A 25,455-nucleotide genomic window follows, 5' to 3' on the forward strand; every position below is an offset into this window, starting at 1 on the left:
AACAGTCCTAACACCTTAAACCCTTAAACGGGTGTAAAAATGATGATTTAAACGACTTTACAGCTCAAATAGTACACGTTATGTATTATTATACACACACAAAATTGTTACTTCCATTGTTAGTGCCTCACCTTAACCTCGATTTTTGCTTCCTTTTTTTGGGTGGTGGGGTGGGGAGAAAATGACTGAGATTTTTATTTGGTATTATAAAACAGATGGTTCCAGTCCTCAATGCTGATTGGTCAACAGCCGTGCTTTATTCATGATAAATCACAACTCTGACCTCTTCACGGAACTTCTATTTGTATCAATCCGCAGCACCAATAGCTGACAGTTATTATTGTTGCCTAGCAACATTCGGTTTACTCTTTACTGTCAGGGACTATATTTTCTTGTGGAAGGATGGTATTTAATGATTTTAATTTAAAAAATAACGTTTTAATGAACATTTGTGTCCTTAATATTTTTATTATGTGATAACCACTTTATTGAAGCAATAAGGCACTCAAAGCTGTGCCATATTTTTAATATAGTCACGGCTTTGTGTCATGCCTAACAAAGCCCTTCAGCCGTGACAATATTCACAATATGGCTCGGCCTCTCGTACCTTATTGCTTAAATCAACGTTATGCCACAAATGCTGTCGATTGAGCTTAACTTGTATTGAACCTGGAATATTCTTTCAAGAATCATGTGATTAAAAATTATTATTTTCCTTGCAGTTGGATGCAGATGAGGACACGCCCAATTTTGATGAAGATGGTCGCGATGAATATAACGAGATCCACATGCTTGTCTAGACACAGGACACATAACGGCAAACCTCCTCACTGATCAATCACATGCAGACCTCTGGATAACGGAGACTGTTGGGAAAGGTGTACGAAATGTGACTAACTCCGATGTACCTCCCTCTTCCAGGATTGATTCATGTTTATTTTGAAATTTTGTAATCATCCAATATATATATATATATATATATATATATATATAAAGACCATATTTTGGATACTTCTTATTTAATTTTTATTCCCTGAGTTTTTTTTTCTTCAACCCAAAATTGGCCAGCTTATTTATGTGCTGATGCCCGATGAGCTTTGAATATATGATTAAATATGACCCATGCACCGTAGACCTCACATTCTATTGAGGTTTAAAGTCACAAAGTGCAATGAAGGCCAGACTAGGTTGTTTAGGTTGGTCTTGCATTACAGGGCAGATCAAAACCCCTATTTATCCCAGCTGGTAGTTTTGCACACATCGGGTGCCCATCTGGACAAGCCCCACTGCCTGTTGATCTAAGTTGCCTTGTACTGTATTACTGTACTGTAGGAGTTGACCACAGGCTCTGAATATTACGGTAGCATGTCCTCTCAGTTCCCATAAGGTTACGGTATTCTTTTTGTGTGCCGTTATGTCTCGAACACAGTAGAACGCTCTAGCCTTTCAAACAGAAGCAATCGCCCCATGCACACTTTGACTGCTTTGTGATACTCTTTTAGTACAGTCAGTGGCAGGAGTATGTGCAGATGATGCGCAAAGATGTGGACTGTCTGCATGTCTAGATGCACAAAATTTGTCACGTGCACTGTGCACGAGACTTAGCGACACGAAGTATAATGTATCCCATCCAAAATCGTGCATTTCTTCTCCTCCAGTGAAAATAGCTCCAAAAGAAGTCAACATGTTTTTAAACAAATCTTAAGTGAACGAATCGTTCTCTTAACAACATAAAAAACTCTCTCTTGTTGCCACCTACTACAGTAAATATGGTCACTGAATGGTGAATGAATTTGCGTACTTCCTGAGGGCTGCATACGCCATTGAGATGAATAGGAAAGCTAACTGTTGCTCTCTCCAGGCGATATATTCTTACTTGCAGTACATTTGCATGCGCAGTTATAATCGAGCCACCGGGTTTATTTTTATTTCTTTGGTGGAATCGAGCTACAGTCTTCATCTGTTTGTCCAAATATACATGACACAGTGCATAATCGAATATTTGAAGGAAGGAGGTCAAATACGGCAGGTTAAATATACACATCGCGTGTCACCTGTCTTTTGGCACATGTGCACAATGCCGAGGCCAACTGTGATCCGATTAACGTGTATACATGCTTGACAACTTTTAGCTACAATCGCACACAATATACTGTAGGTCTGTTCATCCAAATTCGGACTAAAGCGTTTACATGACAAGACAAATTATTGTTTTAGTCCGACTTAAATCGAACTTTTAAAGAGCATGTATGCGTACTGTTGGTTTGCTGACATGTATTCAGAAGGTAGTGTTTTGGACAGGGGGGATGTCTAATTCAGTGGGTTTTTCTGGCAAAAGTTTGCAAAACTTGAAATGGCTTTGCGAACATCACGAAAACCTCTTACTGCACCTTCTATGGAAATGATACAATTTCCCTTGCAAACAAAGATTAATTAAAGTGATTTTATGTGAAGTTTTTTTCCAAGAAATTTATTTTTGTTTGAGCTGCTCACAATTTTTCTTGCTATATAGAAATATAGTATTAGAATTTATATTGGATTTATTGCCCAAATATTTTGTCGTTATTATATTTATTAGTGTGTTTGTGTGAGTGTGTGTTTTTAATATTTATCTTTTCAGAGAACTGTTACTTTTATAGGCTCTATTTTCGTGAGTGCGCAAAGTGCAGCGTTACAGGCTACGACCGTGCACAACGTCTTATCCAGTTTTCTTGAGAGCACTAATTCTAAGTGCAATTTTCATGCCAGTGCAAAGCGCAAGTGGGATTGGGTGGAAGTGTTTGTGGTTTCTGTGGGTGTATGCGCACATACTGTGGGTGTATTGTATGTTAATGAAGTGATGCAAAGCACAATTTGCTACTTTCCTGAGAAATTGGTCATTGCGCTAACATGTTTCAAAAGCATGCCTTATCTCAGCACAAAGACCAAACTCAGTTCCTGCATTTGCAGTAGATTCCACCAGCAGGTGGTAATAAAGTCCATGTCCAAACTCTGAAAATATAGTGGATCAATAAATGATTCCCCTGGCAATCACTGTTGTAGCTGTTTTATGAAACAAATATTTATGAGATTTGTGTTAAACTATCTTTAGGTCATGGTTTATTTTTCAATTATTATTAGTTTATATTTACAATTGTATTTATAATCTAATTTGTATTGGTATTTTTCCACCTGTTGTCGTAGAGTGATTTAAGTCACTGCAAAAGGGGCCGGTGGAAGAAGTTGGAGAGATTAAAATGATTGAATGTGGTATGTTTATTTTGGCCACTTCGTTATTTTGATTATATTTTCGTTTTGCTTGAAGTGTAATTTGAATTTAGAAATATTTTTAGTTTAATATTTTCTTGTTTCAATAAATACATTTTTTAAAATCAAAATCAACCAGTAGAAGTGAAGTGCATTCCAAAACAATCACTGTTAATACTAGCCATGACTTGTGTCAGTAGATGAAAATTATTAATAATACTTGCCTTCTCTGTACGGAACGTAAATCCAAAACCTGACAAGAACCACATTTTCCATTACGTTTGGAATAGGACTAGAATAGAATTAATTTGCACTTGACGCAGTCCATTAGTATTTTGCTCACGTAATTCGCCAAACACACTTGTGCCTAGACTTAGCGCATGCTTGCACAAAAATACCCAAACTTCCTGGCCACGCCCATTGACTTTACACTTATGACTTAAAGCATAGCACTGCACTTAGCTTTAGCGCTCTAAAAATAGGGCCCTATGCCGTTACACTGCAGTTCAGTCTTTATGGGTACAGTTCAGCTGAAATAGGTTAAAGCCATAGAAACGTGGATTTCGTTGATTGCATAAAATTATAGCTTTTTGTATCAATGCTAGTCCAAAGGCTGTCAAACTGCCAGTGTATATAGATGCACTTATCGCTAGAGTTTAGACTGGAGGCAAAAGACTTTGGCTCCAGTGAAACATGCTGCCAGATTGTTGGTCAGGGTCACAGAGGACAGCCATCTGGCCTTGGGCCCAATCGTCAAACTTCAGCTACTTTAAAAGGGAGTGCATTAAACCTTTCAAATGTTCACCAAGCCAACAAGTTCATGCTCAACTAAGTATGTATCCAACTTCTATCCAATTTAATATGCAGAGACAACTCTAAGTATTCCCCCAATACTGTGACGGTTTCAAAATTCTTAGGTTTGTTTGAGGATCTCAACCAGTCCGACACAGCAACATTGGCTCAACCAATGGTATGAGTTTGGGGGTGGGACTATCTGTTTTTCTGGACAATGGAAGGTGGGGGGAGTGTTGGGAAATCTGTTATTGTCTGCAAGATGTTGACTTGGCCTCCAAATTAACCAGATCTCAATCTGATCTCAATCTGATTGAGCATCTATGGGATATATATATATATATATATATATAATTATTTATTTATTTATTTTTTTGCAGTTCCGTTAGGTGACGCTAGTGGAACAGAAATTACAGACTATACTTTAACTTTTTCGCCAGGGCTGGTACTAGGATGCGATCTTTGGTGGGGCACTTGTATGTTTTGGGGGTGGGCAACATTGATCGTTTCGCTGTCAGTAGGGGTTAGGGTTAGGTTAGTGGGGCTCGAGGCAAATCTAGGGGGGCAATGGCCCCCCTTAGACCCAGCCATGATTTTCGCCTTTCTCTTTGCGTTTTCATAGAAAGGAATTTCCTCTCCCATTACAAATGGCCAACCATGACACTCAGAGTTGCGTGTATTCAGTTATTATTAATCAGGCTGACTAGATAACAGGCCTAAGCATTAAATCGATCCTGAGGATTGTCATTAGAGAAGGCTGAATTTTGGACTGTAAATAACATGCTGTCCATGTGTGTATTGAATTTGTTTGTGCATAATACAAACTTCTGGGGCTAGTCATGCTAGAGCTCGCTCGTTTTATCACACAGTCCACATGCCTTTGTTTTGGTCTTTTCTCCCTCAATTTAGTGTAAAAACAAAGAAATTGCGCAATATAGGAATATCTGTTATGCTACACTTCTCAGAATAAACTCGTAGTTTCATGGAAAGCCCAAAATGAAGTACTGCTCTCAGTGCTGTCAGGTTGTAAGGAGATTAGCCATTCGATAGCACTGTACAAATGCCCAAAGGGTAAATTGATGATAGAATATTTTTGTTTTTCTTTCAGCATTTATTATTAGGGATGTACTGTATCTGAGAGATGAAATAAGATGAAGACAGGTTTGCTTTCATTTCTGCAAAATTGGATACACGGCTTGTGAATCTCTGGCCAGGCTCTTCAGATATCAACCAACAGATGTTTGGTTCTCAGAGGAATGCTCAGGAGACTTTTCAGTTATGTTTTACTTAAATATCAACTTTGATATTTGCGTGTCCTTAAATAGACCCACATGAGTCACATATTGACAGACAGTAAGAGTATTGTGCTATAAAATTAATGTGGATAGCATAGCTCAGATAATTTGTTTTTGGAAGAATTTAATGAGAAATATTTGAATTCATAATGAAATATCTGACTTTTTATTGCAAACTTTGGCATTTTTTGGTAAATCTGAGCAGTTTGAGACATTGTGGAAATCTCTACTGAAACTCTAGTGGAGAAATGTTTGAAATGACTAGGGTCTTGTTTTCAAGTGAAACATCTGTCCCTTTTGCTCTTCATAAATGTATATCTCATTGCATTCTAAGTGAAAACAAATCAGATATTAAAGGTCTCATTTGTGATTTGTCTTTCCTATGAGGCTGAGATAAAGCATGTCGGTTGCTCTTATAGCTGCAGCTTATTGGGGTTATTAGTAATTGAGGATGGATAATATATTTGGTTGCTTTATGGACTTGCAGTTTGGAGTTTATTGCACTGCCACTGATACTCACACTGCCGTCAAACTCTTATCACTACAGGCTTTGTTTGCTTTTGTTTTTCAGACTAAACACAATCCAAACAGCAGAAAACAGAGATAGAAAAAGAGTGACATGTTTCAGAGTCTCCCTGTGTTGAATTTGTCCATCTTTGTCTCCCACACCGAAATATTACTGCAACCAGAAATTAGTTACAACCAAAAAGGGTTGCACAGTTACAAGATTTAATCCATAGAGTTAACATAAACACCCACCTTTTAAGAGGTTTCATGTTCAAGAGTAAATATTGCAGTATATATTTAGCAATTATTGTTTTTATTTTATTGGTTATTTTACCCAATATTTGCAACCTGGTCTCATAGAATCACATACTGTACCTACATTTTTGCAAAAGGATTTGTATGTGGCTCATTGTATGTATCGTGACAGTTTCCTGGTGAAATGAACAATGGATGCGCTACAACAACAATGACTTTTATTTACTTTCACCAAATCACGAGTAAAAGGGGCAGATTAGTAGTTCATGAACACTAACGTTTCATCTTGTTTCTCACAAAATGCTATCTTATGACATAAAAAAACTGAAGCAAATTTTATTATATTCATCTGGCGTTCAGCGCTTTTTAAGCACTACTGTAAATATACCTCTCATATCTTTCACACGGATGAAGCGTGGTTTTGCATGAACCATCGCAGCACACACACCAGCGCACTCCAGAGACAGGATAGCCAGAGTTCTGGGATAGCATGAGTTAATCGGGCTTCACTTGATATCGCCACGGATACCACAAAACTTATGTGACCCATATGAATTCTGGGTAATGTTGTACTTTAAAGCACTATATGGATGAAATCAAACCTCTCAAACTGATAGAGAGCCCCGATATTATAGACAGCACTGACCCGGTAAAAAGGAGGGTTTTTAATTAATACTTTTTTTTTTTTTACTGCAGTAACACTAACTGGTAACTGGTGTAGATTTATATTAAACCTAATAGGGTGAATCTATTACACTTACAGTTGTTATTGCAACTTTAACAGTTGTAATAAAAGTTTCTAAATGTGTTTAGGCTGTTAGTTTTCCTCCTGTTCTATCCTACTGTTCTAAATGGCCATGTTTGCCTTCAGATATTCCAGGAAATTACTGAAATCATTAGGCCTGTGTCCTGCTAAACTCATATCATTCTTGTTCAAATAAAATGTCCAAACAAATGGATGCAGTTAAAGTTTCCAGTTTACCTTTATTACTTTATGTTGGGTGGGGGACTTAGGCTAGTGAAAATGCTGAGTCAGCCAAAAAGTTAATGTCAAGCCTTGCTTGTTAGGCAGTACTTTTTTAACATTTGCACTGCATCACAATCTACTTTAAGTGAGACAAATGTGTCACAGAAACACCATAAAATGACATGGTTGCTTTAGTAATTGTGTTTTTCATGTCACTATAGTTTTTTTTTTTACACTAGTGGTTAGGTCTAGGTGTAGGGTAGGGAGGTCAGTTTGTTGATTTAGAGAATATCGACAGAGAATTAACCTTAAAAACCTTATCTGTTTGTGAGAAAATTTAACTTTTAGCACCACACAATGGACATTTCACCTCGAAACTGCTGCGATATGTGTCATGAACAATGAAATATCATTATGCAAAAATGTCACTGCAGTCATGTCAATTGTATTAGATTAGGCTGAATATTTGTGAGTTTTTATACTTATTAGATATCATGCTACACCAAATTCTATTGAAATTATTTGGGTGTAGAGTCTCATGTGCACTTCACATAAGGAGCGCTATTTGTTTGACACACAGAGTTGCTGCCTATGTAGAGCGTAGGAGCTTTTTGCCATTTTTCATTGACGTACATAGTTGAGAGAGAAAAGGAAACATGACCCAGGTCAGACTGGAACTTGGGTCTCCCAGATGAGCACCATTGCTCAAAATGTCAAAGCCACACACTGACCACAAAGCCACAACTCCGACCAAGATCAGTCATCTTTTGAGGTTTCATTTCAGTTAGGATGCTGCCTATACAGCCAACTGAAAAATGTTGTTATACAGTACAGTAACTGTTATAGGCAGTTCCTGGCTGTTACCATGGCAGCAGACAGGTTGCCTATCCAACTAACCAAGAATCTGAAAGACTTTGGCGTGGTGTGGAAATCTAACAACCTCTTTGTAGTTTAAGCATACACTTGTGTAGGTGTTCTGGGAGCTCAAAGACTTGTTGGCACCTCTATCATATTAGAGTCATATAAAAAGTTGAAAAACAGTTTTGGTGAATTTGGATAAAAAGAACAGACTGCCACATCCTGCTGGTGGTTTTTAGATGTTGGAGCCATGAGTTAAAAAGGAAATAGTATGAACCGTGCAAGGGCAAAATGAGTGCCTAAATGAGCCGGGTTTTGGTGGATGATGCCACCCTAGTTGTGCAGACCACCCACTCGATCATGCAAAAGATGTTTTACTGTATAATTTAATGTCTGAACTGTGATTCCTTACATTTCCTTTCATTTTCGTTTTAATTCTGTGAATGTTGGATGCCATTCTCTCTGCCATTGTGATGAAGTAGACGACAATCAGAAATGTTTGCAGACAGATTATATTAATCTCATTCATAAAAAATACATTTTACATTCAGCAGTTTAGACACAGGGAGAGACAATACAAAAGCCAGTGTTTTGGTTCTAACAGAGCTGTTTGCTCAGTTCTAGTGCATTAGGTGGAAATAGGTGTTGCTTTAAGGAGTACAAGCTAAAGATACTGAGCGAATTCATTGTACAAAGAAAACACTTACCACTGTTACATACTAATACAATGTAATGATCCCTAGATAGCTCTTTTAGATCTTGCAGACAAATATTGATTGAAGAAAGGGAACAAAATATTACAACTCCTTGAGTTTTACTTTATGTAGTAGTTTTGATTTTAGACCATTTAAAAAATAACTAAAAAATAAGTAGATATCCAAGTGTTGCCTGGTCGTAATTAAGAAGTTTAGTTTGTCTTTCAGAAAATAAGACAAACATTTTGAGTTCATATGGAAAAATTGTTTTTATTACTTTAGCATTAGCAACACTGAAAATATTATGATGTTATGTGGATATCTTAATAGCAGTACCCATTGCTATTCTGTAAAAAGAAAGTTTTCAGAGAACTGTAAAACAAATTGTTTATTTTTTTGTTATTTTTGTTGTTGTTGTTGTTGTCTCAGAATAAATATTTATTGTGTTTCAAATGTCTTTGCGTTGACTGTTTTGTAGAGTAAATTAACATGCCAAGAGGCTACTGTAATTCAGTAAAACATAGAATGAATCAGAATGAATGAGCTTTATTGCCATGTATGCTTACACATACAAGGAATTTGTCTTGGTGACTGGGCAATAAAGCAAAGCAAAAAAACAAAACATATTTTCAGCATTAGAATGATGATATTAAATAAAGAATATATATATAAATAAATATATATATAAATAAATATATATATATATATATACACACACATACACGGATCAGCCACAACATTAAAACCATCTGCCTAATATGGTGTAGGTCCCCCTCGTGCTGTCAAAACTGCTCTGACCCGTTAAGACAAGACCTCTGAAGGTGTCCTCTGGTATCTGGCACCAAGACATTAGCAGCAGATCCTTCAAGTCCTGTAAGTTGCGATGTAGGGCCTCCATGGATCAGACTTGCTGGTCCAGCACATCCCATAGATGCTCAATCAGATTGAGATCTGGTTAATTTGGAGGCCAAGTCAACACCTTGAACTCTTTGTCATGTTCCTCAAACTATTCCTGAACAATTCTTGCAGTGTGTCAGGGCCACTGCCATTAGTGAATACCATTGCCATGAAGGGGTGTACGTGGTCTGCAGCAATCTTTAGGTAGGTGGTACGTGTCACATTTACATCCACATGAATGCCAGGACCCAAGGTTTCTGAGCAGAACATTGCCCAGAGCATCACACTGCCTCCGCCACCCTACTTTCTTCCCATGGTGCATCCTGCTGCCATCTCTTCCCCAGGTAAACGACGCACACGCACCTAGCCGTCCACATGATCTAAAAGAAAATATGATTCATCAGACCAGGCCAACCTTCTTCCATTGCTTCATGGCCCAGTTCTGATGCTCACCTCCACATTGTAGGTGCTTTCGGTGGTGGACAGGGGTCATCATGGGCACTCTGACTGGTCTGCGGCTACGCAGCCCCATACGCAGCAAACTGTGATGCACTGTATGTTCTGACACCTTTCTATCATGGCCAGCATTAAGTTTTTCATCAGTTTGTGCTACAGTAGCTCTTCTGTGGGTTTGGACCAGACGGGCTAGCCTTCGCTCCTCACACACATCAGTGAGCCTTGGGCGCCCATGACCCTGTCGCCGGTTCACCAGTTGTCCTTCCTTGGACCACTTTTGGTAGGTACTAACCACTGCATACTGGGAACACCCCACAAGACCTGCAGTTTTGGAAGTGCTCTGACCCAGTCATCTAGCCATCACAATTTGGCCCTTGTCAAAGTCGCTCAGATCCTTACACTTGCCCATTTTTCCTGCTTCCAACACTTGAAATTCAAGAACTGACTGTTCACTTGCTGCCTAATATATCCCACCCCTTGACAGGTGCCATTGTAACGAGATAATAAATGTTATTCACTTCACCTGTCAGTGGTTTTAATGTTGTGGCTGATCAGTGTGTGTGTATATATATATATATATCAATCAGTTGAGTGACACATTCAAAGTCATAGTGTGTATATATAACCTAATATTTTTAAATAACAGGATTTTTTAAAAATACAGCCATGTCATAATTATTCAACCCCTGTTGCATGTAGCTGTTCCTTAAATATGTAAGGCTACACAAGCAATTGTTTTAAAACAAAATTAAGTCATCAATCTGCAATGGCACTTATTTAAATTTTAAAATGTAAGTTTAGCGTTGTAAGCAAAAATGTATTTCTATGCAAAAAATGCAATTAAAAATAAGTTGTCTCAAAAGCTAATAGAGGAGATTATTTCATTACACAAGAAAGGTCATGGCTAAAAGTACATTTCCAAGGCACTTCAATTTCCAATAGACAAAGTTGGCAGCATCATTCATACATTTTTAAATATGGTACAACAGCAACCTTCTTGGGGTGTGGAAGAAAGCAAAACTTCACCAAGGGAAATGTTGAATTGAATATTCAAGGAGTAATTAGGAAAGACCTGTGGAGTCCTGGAAGAAGGTTTTATAGACGTATGACACTAAACTGAAAATGAGTTTTAGGCCCATGGGTCAGCAGTATGTCTTGAGTAAGATGACAAGGTGATGACAAGAACGACACCATCCCCACAGTCAAGCATGGATGTGGGTCAGTCCTGTTATGGGGGTGTTTTGCGGCTGCAGGAAACGGCTATCCTGACTATGTGACTGACACCATGGATTCTTTCAGGTATCAGGCCATTTTGGCATGAAAAATGTGATGCCTTCAGTGTGTAAATTGAAGCTCAGTGATCACTGGACTTTCCAGCAAGACAATAACACCAAGGATACATCCAAGTTGTCCAAAATCTGGTTCAGGGATAGGTCATGGAATGTCCTTAAATGGCTCTTTCAGTTCATCATTAAAATCCCATTGCAAACCTTTGTTGGGATTTCAAGGAAGCAGTGGCAGCACGGAAACCAAAGAATGTCAATGAGCTGGAAGCTTTTACTCATGAGAAATGTGTAAAAATTCTAATAGAGATGTATCCGAAGCCTGAAAACACTTATCTGAAACATTAATTTGCTGTTATTAAAGATAAAAGATGCTCCACAAATGACTGACTTTGGGGGTTGAATATTTTTGACATGACATTGTGGAGAGAATTAGTTATTTTTCATTTTTAAATGTGGGTAAACTGAACTCTTTCTTCTCAAAATCACTCAAAGTGTATTAAAAATGTACTTTGACTGTTTACTGAGGTTTTAGTTGATGTGTTTTAATTCACATCACCAGAATGTCTTGGTCAGGGGGTTGAATAATTTTGATTGCAACTATATATATATATATATATATATATATATATATATATATATATATATATATATATTTTATATATCATGAAAATGATGAAAATATCATTGTGATTACTGACCCATATAACAATGCATTGTAATAAATGTATTTTTACAAAATGTCTTAATACATAAAAAACACTACAGAGGGTCTTTGTAAAGATTTTTGATAATGCAGTTGTGATGACTGTTAATGACTGAGCCCATTTACATGCACACCAATAGGTTGATTACTCTCTAAATTCAGCTTATTTAAAAAATCTGACAAGGCAAGAGATCTGCATTTACATGACATTTGAAATAATCGTGTTATTCTCTACTTTTGAGGTAAGAACACCGGGTAAGGTGTTTACATGGCATGCAAATCGGCATAATGGGCACAAATCTACCTGTGTCAATCGGGTTATTCATAAGCCGTTTATGGCCTTTACACCGATAAAGGAACACCGTTTATTGCGTTTACATGACCGCACTTGTTGTCGGCATAATAAGCATAATCGGTGTAAGAACGTGCATGTAAACACGCTAATTTTGATAATGCAAACAAATAATTATTTACATGCATGTTCTTACACCAGTTATGCTTAATAAGCCGACAACGTGTGCGATCATGTAAACGCAATAAACCGTGTTCCTTTATCGGTGTAAAGGCCTAAACGTCTTATGAATAAATCAATCAACAAGGGTAGATTTTTGCCCATTATGCCGATTTTGCCATGTTACCCGGTGATCTTACCTGCTCATCCAATGTGCGCACATGTTGAGCGCACGTCTCTTCAAGGTTTAATGTCAAAAGTAGAGAATAACGAGATTATTTCAAATGTCATGTAATAATGACATAATGATGACATAATCATATGACATAATGATTTATTTTCTTGTCAGATTTTTTAATTAAGCTGATTTTAGAGAGTAATCAGCCTATTGGTGTGCATGTAAATGGGGTCAATGACTATGTTTACATGGACACTAGAAAGCAGCTTATTGCTAGAAAGCAGCATTCTTGTTTACATGCCCTGCATAAGCGGAGTACACTTTACCCCCATATACATGTGGCTCGGTCAGTAAGCAGCTTTCTCCACAGTTACATAATTTTCCCGTGACGCTTGTGTAAATAACCAAAATGGTATTCAAGGAAGAATTTACTATTTTATTCTCTGTTGCTTCGCTTTATTTCCAGATATTCCAGAGTTGTTGCTCTGTTTGTTTCCTTAACTTTCTATTGCGACCTGCAGTAGAATTGCGCTGCAATAAAGGGTTTCCCTCTCACGTGTAATTCTCACGTGTACGAGCTCATATATGCGAATTTGAGGGACCATTGATATTATAAATTGGTGTTTATAAATGGGTATAGTTTATAGTGTACATGTCAGGAAATGCCAGGGAACGACCCAAACACAGAGACAAGTGAATGGGCTTTATTAAAAAAATAAACAAAATGCAAACAAAACACTCTCACAAGGGAGAAAAAAACTGGACTAAAACTTAAGGAACCAAACAAACAGGAAGACAGACCAAGAAATAATGAGCAGAACAGGAACCAACTGACTGGATCTAACACAAAACAATCTGGCACAGGACAAAACACAAGAGGAGTTAAAATAGGGAAGGAAATGAGGAGGGTAATGAGGGAAGGCAGGTGAGGCAAATGAACTAATAACAAGGCAAACGAGGGGATGGGGTATCACTTAAGACAGCACAGACACGAGGGCACATGGCAATGAGAAAACACAAAGCCAAGTGCACTCACACAACAATAGTGTCAGGATCCAGCCTCAAAAACTATAAACAAGATCAACCGTAGTGGCAGGATCCTGACACTAGATACACAAGACAGGCACAAACCCAGGAAGACAGGCGACTGGATCCCGACACAACAAAAAATAAACTAGAGAGTTGGGATCCTGATACTATGTGCTTTTCCCACTGTAGTCCCAGAAATGTTGAATTCTTTCTGCTGTGTTGACTTGTTGATATGGTGAATGGCTCCATCCTATGACGTTCGTTTTCCGGTCTGTTCATGCACATGCGCACTTCTTAAAAACCCCTTAGAATGCCTCTTATGTGTTTAAATGGCCACATAAGCATCTTTATCTGGGAGAAACCTATGAGTGTTAAACCGCTTTCTCTTAATCCCTTAAACGGTGTAAGGAAATCGGCGTTCTCGTTTACATGACGTTTCAGAAAACCCTGGAATAAACCGTTTTCTTAAGTGCATGTAAACAAGGTCACTGAATCAGGTTTGAATCAATATACCTAAACAGACAGTTTGGACCTAATTGCGGAAATAAATTGCTCTAACCAACTCGTTTAAATCGGAATGCTATTAAACTTCAAACTGCAAAACAACGTGGGATTGTGAAACTAGTCTAATGATGTGGTCTTTAGGAAACTTAATGGCCAAATAAAAAAATTTATAAAATGTGTATTAATATTATTGTGATATTTATTGGTTCATTTTCTATCATGAAACAAAATCAAGGCAAGTGTATTAAGGTTGCGCCAGGGCTGTCACACTACAATTTGAGCACGTGACATTATTTCAGACAACACAATGAACCAGGATATTAAGACTGTTGGTTTTAGCAAATAATACATCACAAATATTATATTCAAAATGTTAATCTATTCACTTTCCTACAACAATAAAAACATGCAGCTCAGAAATAAGTTTTCTTTGAACTGAGCCAAGATTAGTGTTTTACGTTTCGATCACCTATTGGTCTCAAGTCTTCTCGTCATCCAGATTCGCAGGTCATAGGTCACCAAACTTGAACTTTTGTAACCGGCGGAATGCGAAATTTCTTCGCATGAGCTTGTGTTTCTGGTCTCCCATGTTCGGATGCATTTGAATGGTAGTGAATTGCGAAGTGTAGTGTGCCTGGGGCTTCATGAATCATTGCCCAACCCTATCTAAACATTAGAGAATACTAGTAATATTAATTGGCCTTTATTTATTTATTTATTTATTTATTTTTTTTTTTTTTTTTGTGTAATTAACTGAAACAGAATGTTTGAACTGAATGACTGAAATATATCAAACACTATTTTTGCTACTGGAGTTTAAATCAGACCCTATTAAAACATCAGTCTAAACTCTCAAACCACAAAACAAGGTGGGAATGCTAAACAAGTCTAACGACGTAGTCTTTATGGCCAATATAAATTACAAAAATGCATAAAAATCACTATTTGATGTTAATATTGTTGCTTAATTTATATCAAACAAAATCATTGCGAATGTATTGTGAATAATCACCCAGCACTGTCAAAACACCTGAGAATACTAGTGATTTGATTCAGACACTTTGCTGTAATGCACTAGGCAGTCAATGGTCCTCCATTGGCAGTTTAGACTCAGTTGAAGTACTGGCAAAGGAATGGTACCATAAATGGGACAATGGTGCAGGGCGCAATGAGCGCTAGTAGGATGTGCAAACCTGGATCGTTCATATAATAGCACATGGAGAAATAGACCTGGTGGATTTCCATGAAGATCTCATCTCTGGAAACGTGTGTACAGCATGTGGAGTTTGCAAAAGTCTCGATGCACATAATCAGTTTGATGTAGTATCTACAAGCCCAAAGGAAACAGCAGGCTAATTAGACATCGCTTTCGCATGCAAAGAACGTAAGCACAGTCATTTCTCTTTCACAAACACACACATAAGAATGTGCAAAATCCCCCATATGGCTGGATTGTTTGTCCTTAAGCACTGCCTGCTTAACCCTTAAATGCATGGTAATTTTCCCAAACACTCTTACATATTCGGGTCTTTAGAGACCCGACACTTATATCTATCAAAAACGGTTGTACAAAATGCCCAGATAGTGTAAAATTTTACAAATATTTTCAAGACAATTAGAAAACAATATATATATATATATATATATATACAGTGGTGTGAAAAAGTGTTTGCCCCCTTCCTGATTTCTTATTTTTTTGCATGTTTGTCACACTTAAATGTTTCAGATTATCAAACAAGTTTAAATATTAGTCATAGATAACACAGGTAAACACAAAATGCAGTTTTTAAATGAAGGTTGTTATTATTAAGGGAAAACAAAATCCAAACCTACATGGCCCTGTGTGAAAAAGTGATTGCCCCCTAAATCTAATAACTGGTTGGGCCACCCTTAGCAGCAACAACTGCAATCAAGCGTTTGTGATAACTTGCAATGAGTCTTTTACAGCGCTGTGGAGGAATTTTGGCCCACTCATCTTTGCAGAATTGTTGTAATTCAGCCACATTGGAGGGTTTTCGAGCATGAACTGCCTTTTTAAGGTCATGCCACAGCATCTCAATAGGATTCAGGTCAGGACTTTGACTAGGCCACTCCAAAGTCTTCATTTTGTTTTTCTTCAGCCATTCAGAGGTGGACTTGCTGGTGTGTTTTGGATCATTGTCCTGCTGCAGAACCCAAGTTCACTTCAGCTTGAGGTCACGAACAGATGGCCGGACATTCTCCTTCAGGATTTTTTGGTAGACAGCAGAATTCATGGTTCCATTTATCACAGCAAGTCTTCCAGGTCCTGAAGCAGCAAAACAGCCCCAGACCATCACACTACCACCACCATATTTTACTGCTGGTATGATGTTCTTTTTCTGAAATGCGGTGTTACTTTTACGTCAGATGTAATGGGACACACACCTTCCAAAAAGTTCAACTTTTGTCTCGTCAGTCCACAGAGTATTTTCCCAAAAGTCTTGGGGATCATCAAGATGTTTTCTGGCAAAAATGAGATGAGCCTTAATGTTCTTTTTGCTCAGCAGTGGTTTTTGTCTTGGAACTCTGCCATGCAGGCCATTTTTGCCCAGTCTCTTTCTTATGGTGGAGTCATGAACACTGACCTTAACTGAGGCAAGTGAGGCCTGCAGTTCTTTGGATGTTGTTGTGGGGTCTATTGTGACCCCTTGGATGAGTCGTCGCTGCGCTCTTGGGGTAATTTTGGTCGGCCGGCCACTCTTGGGAAGGTTCACCACTGTTCCATGTTTTCGCCATTTGTGGATAATGGCTCTCACTGTGGTTCTCTGGAGTCCCAAAGCTTTAGAAATGGCTTTATAACCTTTTCCAGACTGATAGATCTCAATTACTTTCTTTCTCATTTGTTCCTGAATTTCTTTGGATCTCGGCATGATGTCTAGCTTTTGAAGATCTTTTGGTCTACTTCACTTTGTCAGGCAGGTCCTATTTAAGTGATTTCTTGATTGAGAACAGGTGTGGCAGTAATCAGGCTTGGGTGTGGCTAGAGAAATTGAACTCAGGTGTGATAAACCACAGTTAAGTTATGTTTTAACAGGTGGGGCAAACACTTTTTCACACAGGGCCATGTAGGTTTGGATTTTGTTTTCCCTTAATAATAACAACCTTCATTTAAAAACTGCATTTTGTGTTTACTTGTGTTATCTTTGACTAATATTTAAACTTGTTTGATGATCTGAAACATTTAAGTGTGACAAACATGCAAAAAAAATAAGAAATCAGGAAGGGGGCAAACACTTTTTCACACCACTGTATATATATATATATATATATATATATATATATATATATATATATATATATATATATATATATACACTATATTGCCAAAAGTATTCGCTCATCTGCCTTTAGACGCATATGAACTTAAGTGACATCCCATTCTTAATCCATAGGGTTTAATATGACGTCGGCCCACCCTTTGCAGCTATAACAGCTTCAACTCTTCTGGGAAGGCTTTCCACAAGGTTTAGGAGTGTGTTTATGAATTTTTGACCATTCTTCCAGAAGCGCATTTGTGAGGTCAGACACTGATGTTGGACGAGAAGGCCTGGCTCGCAGTCTTCGCTCTAATTCATCCCAAAGGTGCTCTATCGGGTTGAGGTCAGGACTCTGTGCAGGCCAGTCAAGTTCCTCCACACCAAACTCACTCATCCATGTCTTTATGGACCTTGCTTTGTGCACTGGTGCGCAGTCATGTTGGAACAGGAAGGGGCCATCCCCAAACTGTTCCCACAAAGTTGGGAGCATGGAATTGTCCAAAATCTCTTGGTATGCTGAAGCATTCAGAGTTCCTTTCACTGGAACTAAGGGGCCAAGCCCAGCTCCTGAAAAACAACCCCACACCATAATCCCCCCTCCACCAAACTTCACAGTTGGCACAATGCAGTCAGACAAGTACCGTTCTCCTGGCAACCGCTAAACCCAGACTCATCCATCAGATTGCCAGATGGAGAAGCATGATTCGTCACTCCAGAGAACGCGTCTCCACTGCTCTAGAGTCCAGTGGCGGCGTGCTTTACACTATTGCATCCGACGCTTTGCATTGCACTTGGTGATGTATGGCTTGGATGCAGCTGCTCGGCCATGGAAACCCATTCCATGAAGCTCTCTATGCACTGTTCTTGAGCTAATCTGAAGGCCACATGAACTTTGGAGGTCTGTAGCGATTGACTCTGCAGAAAGTTGGCGACCTCTGTGCACTATGCGCCTCAGCATCCGCTGACCCCGCTCTGTCATTTTACGTGGCCTACCACTTCGTGGCTGAGTTGCTGTCATTCCCAATCGCTTCCACTTTGTTATAATACCACTGACAGTTGACTGTGGAATATTTAGTAGCGAGGAAATTTCACGACTGGACTTGTTGCACAGGAGGCATCCTATCACAGTACCACGCTGGAATTCACTGAGCTCCTGAGAGCGGCCCATTCTTTCACAAATGTTTGTAGAAGCAGTCTGCATGCCTAGGTGCTTCATTTTATACACCTGTGGCCATGGAAGTGATTGGAACACCTGAATTCAATTATTTGGATGGGTGAGTGAATACTTTTGGCAATATAGTGTATATATATATATATATGTTTTATTTTTCATAAATTGAAGAGATAATTCAACAAATCAGGACAAATCAAGAACAGGATTCATTATATTCACACTGAAATTTCATGAGATGCAACACATATTGAGCTACACATAACACTAATCTGCACATGTGTAATGTATGTGTAACTTATGTGTATTTTCTCGGGCACTTTGTTGATTCTAAACAGATGCACAACTTACATTATTTCAGTAGTACAACCAAATGACAATAGTCATATAATACTTCCATGTGTTGTACTTGCTATAAGATCGATGTCATTTCTTCGTCAAATAGCAATGTCAAATGTAAATCAAGTCAACCACTGAAACATCAGTGCCACATTGAGTAAGAAATAACATGTATATTATGTATATGTATAGGAATATAAAATGTGGAATGAGGTCCCGGGTCTTTAAAGACCCGAGGTATACGTTTAAGAGTTAAAGGGATAGTTCACCCAAAAATCTAAATGCTGTCATCAGTTACTCACCCTCATGTTGTTCCAATCCTATATAACTTTCTTTCTTCTGTGGATCACAAAAGGTGGATTTTTGAAGAATATCCTTACCTCTCTTTTCCACACAATGAAAGTGGGGCTGTCAAGCTCCAAAATGACCGCAGATTTATTTGAGGAACTGACAAAAATTTAAGTCGTTATTCATTGAAAATCGTGACATCCACGTTTGCACGTTCATGGTAGTTCATAGTAGTAATATCTGATTTATGAAAGAATTGTTCTTTTGAGTCAGATCTTTTCAATGAATCGTTTGATCCTGTTCACAAAATGGGTGTGAATGATTTGTTCATGAATCAGACTGTCAGGGACTGTTAGTTTCAATCGCCATTCACTTTCACTGTATGGAAGAGTGGACAGGATATTTTATAAAACATTTGTGTTCCAAGGAAGAAAGTCATATGGGTTTGGAACAATATGAGGGTGAGTAAATTACGACAGAATTTTCCTTTTTGGGTAACTTATCCCTTTAAGAGATGTTTCAATTTGTTAGCTAGCTCACCGGGATAATTACTTGGACAGATTGCTAAATATTTTGGTTTTGGACAATCCACATGGGCTAGCTGTCGTGAAGATGAGTGTCCAAACATTCTGTAGTCATGTTCTATGTTTTGGCATGGCTGTACTTCGTGAAAATCTGATGTTACAAAAAGCACCCCAGGGAAGCAGAACGACTTGACTTTCCCATGACTCCAGAATCCAGATTCTCTATGAACAATCATTACAATCTATACTGTGGAATCCTGTTATTTTTAGCCTGTCTTGTGCTGTCACGCATTAAACCTGGAGATGAGCGCACAACTTCTTTGATTAATGAGAATGAGCCTCAAGGAATATTAACATGGCAGAGTTAATTTCTGCAAGTTTAATTACATACAGGCAGTGGAAGAGCACATCTTTAACTAGAAAAGTAAAGTTTGTTAAGAAAAAGTCTTAGAAAAGTTTAAAGGTTGAATAGGCCTTATGTTCCTTAAATACTTTAAGATTTATGTGACATTAAAGGACAGACAGAGAGACAGGCAGGCAGACAGACAGATAGATAAAATGACTGACTGACAGGCAGACAGACAGACAGACAGACAGATAGATAGATAGATAACTTACTTTCTAGTGTTCGGCCAGGGACATTTCAGTTGGTAGTCAATCGCTGCCATGGTTTGATGAAACGGAAGAACACAGTATTTATCAACGCAAACATCAAAGGTTTCTTTGTCACATGGTATTCTCTTGCACTTGTCTGCGCCCTCCACCAAGCCTGAGATAGAATGAAGTAACAGAAGATGCAAATGCATTAGATACGTTAGAAATGGCGCATTAGTCATTACAGCCGTTAGAGAAGCATAATTAACGTAAAAGATTATTTAATGTCTGTAACTGGCCAATTCCTCTTTAAACTAATTACATTATTTTGCAATAAAGAGACAAGGGGAGAGTCTGTTGCATTCAGTGTTGGGGAAACTATGAAACTAGTTCGTCACGCTACAAGCTACTCGTAATCTAAAGTAGTTCAAGCTGATGTGTGTAATTTTTTATGTTAAAATAATTCCAGCTATCCCAGCTTTTCTACATAAGAGACAACATTTGGAGGTTGATTTCCTCAAACATTAAACACTGTGGCTCTGTAGTGCTTTCAAAAATTGCTCTGTTTGTTTTGAGCAATCCGTCCAGCTTGACGCAGTAACTTCAGCTCAACCTATGGTGTTAGCTTGGGGCAGAACTATCTGTTTTTTCATCCAATGATAGGAGTGCATTTGGAAATGTGTTGTATGTCGTTTGGTGATGCTAATGGCGCCGAAATTACACCCTTTTCTTTTTTTTTTTCTAAAGTCCCATCTGGGTTTGTTTTGTAAGATGTCCTTTCTCCATCACTTGATCATGGTTGACAAACACAGGGAATCTCTGTTTTGTTTGTTTGTGGTGTGTATGAATGAATTATTGAATGTGTAATGTCCACGGACACATCACAAAGGTTCCTCCCTATTCCAACCAGTATTTAGAACTCACACGGAGCTGCATAAAATTTCAGAATCTAATGTCAAATTGGTAAATGCATTAATCGCGTAAAAAATTTACATTTTAAACAATTAAAATAATTGCGTGTGTTAATGCGTTAATTTCAACAACTCTATAAGATACTTTCTCATAAGCCATTTGTAGGTTGATTTCCCCAAAAATTCTAAACACTGTGACTCTATGACGCTTTCAAAACATTGCTGTTTGTTTGAGCTTTCCCGACCCGTTCGACACAGCAACACTTACTCAACCAGTGGAATGAGTTTGGGGTGGGACTATCTGTTTGTCCAACCAATAGAACAAAGGAGTAGTTTCTCCAGAAAACCTTTTTGAAAACTAGCGTCATTTCTGCAATTCTGTTTGGTGACGCTAGTTGCGAAGAAATTACACACTTCAGCTTTAAGACTATAGCATCACTAATTTTAGTAAGTTACTCCCCAACTCTGGTTGCATCTCTCACAGTATGGGCATACAGACTGGTTTTGGTTACCTGTAAATGCTAAACACATGATGAAACTTGCAGAAATCACCAATGCCTCTCTTCTGTCCATCCCTAAAGAATTCAGTAAATCAGAGCACCTGCAAGTTTGTTAATATTCCAAACAACGCTTGTAGTGATGGTGTTATATCTTTCAAACAGATCTGTGAAACTGGCCTAAGGGAAACTCTTTATCTTGAAGAGAAACATAAGCCTCAGCAGGGTGAGGAGGTGGTCTCATAATGCACAATATTTAAGTGGTCTCTTTGTTCGCCTGACAGCGTGATGGCTGAAGTCCATTTGCTCACTTCATCATGTTTCCAGAGCTCTTGTTTAGATGAGTCTCCCACATTTTGTGATTTATATCTTCTACGTTTGCCTGACTTTTACTGACATGGGCAAGATGCACATTTTCTTTTGGCTCTGATTTAATGGAACACTTTTTTCTACCAACATGTTTCTCAGCTGGGCTCAAGCAGTGTCAAAATATTACAAAAAGACTCATTATTCCCGCAAGCATTTGTAAGCTTTTGTAATTCTTTACACCCACCATCTTTCACTATGAAACATGTGTGAAAGTGCTTTTATTTACAAAAATAAGGGTTCAAATTACTGAACAGAAAAAAACAAGTGCTTACATTGATATATTTCAAATGCCTTTTGGAAAGCTGGTTCCTAACCAGAGGAAAATGTGATTGCTCAGTGGTTGCTCTTTCTTAGCCCATGAGACTTACTAAAGTACCAATTTGTTCTCGGATGTTTCTCCTGAAATGTATTGGTTGGGCGGAATAAAAATGGACACAAATAAGACAATGATTAACATAGTATAGAGATATAAAACTAATGAATTGCATATCTCAGATGATGTTGGGAGATCATGTTGATATTTGACACTGTTGCAGACTTTGTAATCTCAACAAAATCTAAGATATTTTAAAGATATTCTAGAGGAGACACATGGGAAAATTGTCTCAACAGAGATCTTAGGGGATAGGGGGTACAGCTGTCTGTACAGACCATACAGCAATATTTACAATATTACACCAAAAATAGACAGAGGCACTGCTACATTATGGGTTTAATTATGAAAAACCCCTGTTCATTTGCCAAGTCAAAACATGCACTGAAAACACATGACAGTTTGTTGGTTCTGTGCTTTGATTTTATTAATTGCACAGTTTTTTTTTTATTATTATTATTATTATTATTATTATTATTATCAAAACAAAACCACCAATCTTTGAAATCATATTTTGCACTTACCTTTATATGCTAGAGGATAAATTCAAACAGGATCTTTAGAGTCTGTGCAGTGATCCACCCTCATGCAGCCAGTGTTACTCTTGTTGTTAATTAGAGTTGGAATTTGCTTTCGCAGTGACAGGCACTGAACCCCTGGACGTCTGTTTCCTTTCCCAGGCTGATCTGTGTCCTCCCCTTTCGTTCTCATGCATGTTTTCCGTGTTCCAGTATGTCCCAGCTGACAATGACAAGCTGAATTCCTAATCCTGAGTGAGGAGTGAATGGCAATACCAGCTCAAAGTAAGCATTCACACAAAGATGGACTACTAAATTCAAATTCGACAGTGCAGTGGATCTCATCTGGTTTTTCTGCAGGTATGTAAAATTATTAACCAACATGATCACATGGGAACTCGACATATTACTGTTATAGCACCCTGACATTGACCCCATTCTGCCAAGTTACTAAGTGGGATTCGGAGATTACATTTTTACTTCACTGACGGTTAGGTTTAGGGTTGGGGTAAGGGGATAATAAAGTAAGCATTCTTGTTTACTGGGCATTACATAATTTACAAATAATAACAAGGCGCTTTTCAATTCGCTTTTGGCGCCACTCTGTTGACTTTTCACCCGAAAATCTAAGTGTATTTGTCTGCATCCTGCAAGACTAGTGAAGTTCCACTTCACTTTTAAAGGTGCAGTGTGTAAGATTCAGAAACCCTTGTTATTAATGACACCTGTGGCCATTAAGTGAACTGCAGCCAGCTACCTGTTGCTACACTCCCTAGGGACGTTAGCAAGCGAGCATCAGCCAAAACAATGACGTAACGTACAAAGAGACTGAACGTGATTCACCGGCATCATGCTGCCAGATGAGGTAGCATAATTAAAATTACACAGTTATGATTGTTTTACTACAAACTTTGAGACTAAACTTAAACTACTTATCAGCTAACATAGCATACTGATACACACATAAAGCTACATACTACTGAACTATACCAGACAGTTTACTGTTGCACTGCACTGTTATGTTGCACTATTGTATGTTTTGTATGTCATATGTTGTACTACGATCAAGAAACCAGCGTATTTGCTTAAATTTATCCTGTATACCTGACTTTTAGTATAAAGAGAATATCGTTGAATTTATTTGAAAGTTACAAAGCAAGGTAGCTTGCAATTCGTCAGCGTTAGCAGGCAAGATCAAGTTAGCTAAAATGACACAGATCAATCCTTATGGCACTATATTTCACATGCTTTGCAGTTATGTAAGCTTACCTGTCCAATAAGAAGAACACCAATTCAGGGTCGGTTTTGATCCCCAAGACCGAATGAAGGTCCCTCCAGGAATCAAATGCCCTGCCGATGTTCACTCTAATTTTCGCTCGACCACAATCACGTTCCCGCTTAGCCAGACGGGATACAGTAGATAAATGTTTTCCATCTCTAAGATAACGTTACCTAGTGTTGCATTTTTTTGTCGCTGTTGAATAGCAGAAGAGAAGCACTGAGGCAAGGCTCTCGGGAGCGCGCATAAACGTCACATCCTTTGGATTTTCCCAGCAAAACCAACCCGCTCCCTTTGCGTGAAAATCAGTCTACAGGCTTTAATAGGCAACCTAGGAAGTCCGGGAAGGGCACATTTTTTAAGTTGCGTTACAAGCCGTTCACACATTGGCAAAAAATAGGCGAATATTACATGAAAATTGTTACATACTGCACCTTTAACATCCACACTAACTCCCCTAAGCACTTCCCATTGGGGGAATCCCCGCCGCCATTTTGAAAGTGAGTGAGGGACGTTTCTGTTGACAGACGCTCAATCCCTCGATTTTGACCAAGGGAGCGAGCCTACTCTGATGTACGCTTCAGGCAGCTCCATATCCCACACTGCAACTTGATTGTGACATGACAGCAGATTGCACTTCATAAACCCCAACCCCACTCAACTCTAATGTATAATGAAAGTGAAGTTAGGTCAATTAAGCAGTTTAAAAAAGTTATATTAAGATTTAACAGCATAATACTTGTAGCTACCTTAAACTGTTTATCACACAGTTATAGCCTATGTGTTCATTGTTATGTTAACATTTTCGTTTGTGTAAATCTTGATTAATCCTTTCTAACAATTCATTCTAATGAAAAAAAAAAAAACATTAAACACACGATTTATACATAAGCCTCTGAAATCAATCTCTGAAAACATTGTTTTCTCAGTTACAAAAATCACTAAATAATTCCACAAATTTACATCAGCCTTCAACGTGCTCCAAGCGATCGAGGGTTAAGGGTGTTTCAGTTAAACCCACTGCACGTCCTCCGCCAGTAGTGGACACTCGCGCAACGTAAGCAGTGACGTACATCCGAGTCCATGAGATGGAGGGAAGTTAGCGAGGGAAGGGGATACAAATTTGAAATGGGATGCAGCCTAGAAGGAACACCTACTTCACGACACGCCCACTTGGATCATCAAGCGATTCTAT

The 25,455-nt window shown here is 38.3% G+C and overlaps 1 protein-coding gene and 1 long non-coding RNA gene across 2 annotated transcripts in view; one reads left to right on the forward strand and one right to left on the reverse strand.

The window, feature by feature from the left end:
• LOC127447388 (anion exchange protein 3-like) overlaps positions 1 to 12,292 on the forward strand; it is an 86,494-nt gene extending 74,202 nt beyond the window's left edge. The window contains exon 22 of the mRNA XM_051709236.1: positions 723 to 12,292. Within this exon, the coding sequence (XP_051565196.1) occupies positions 723 to 800 (78 nt within the window). The 3' untranslated portion in view covers positions 801 to 12,292. The remainder of the gene's footprint in view (positions 1 to 722) is intronic.
• Positions 12,293 to 12,531: 239 nt separating this feature from the next.
• Positions 12,532 to 23,168, reverse strand: LOC127447390 (uncharacterized). The gene is made up of 4 exons (XR_007898373.1): positions 22,988 to 23,168; positions 21,737 to 21,799; positions 20,338 to 20,488; positions 12,532 to 15,446 (listed from the first exon to the last, which is right to left on the reverse strand). It is a non-coding gene; the product is annotated as an uncharacterized LOC127447390 (long non-coding RNA).
• Positions 23,169 to 25,455: the final 2,287 nt, after the last annotated feature.

This window comes from Myxocyprinus asiaticus, chromosome 10 (genome assembly GCF_019703515.2).
Source record: "Myxocyprinus asiaticus isolate MX2 ecotype Aquarium Trade chromosome 10, UBuf_Myxa_2, whole genome shotgun sequence".
Taxonomy (NCBI): Eukaryota; Metazoa; Chordata; class Actinopteri; order Cypriniformes; family Catostomidae; genus Myxocyprinus; species Myxocyprinus asiaticus.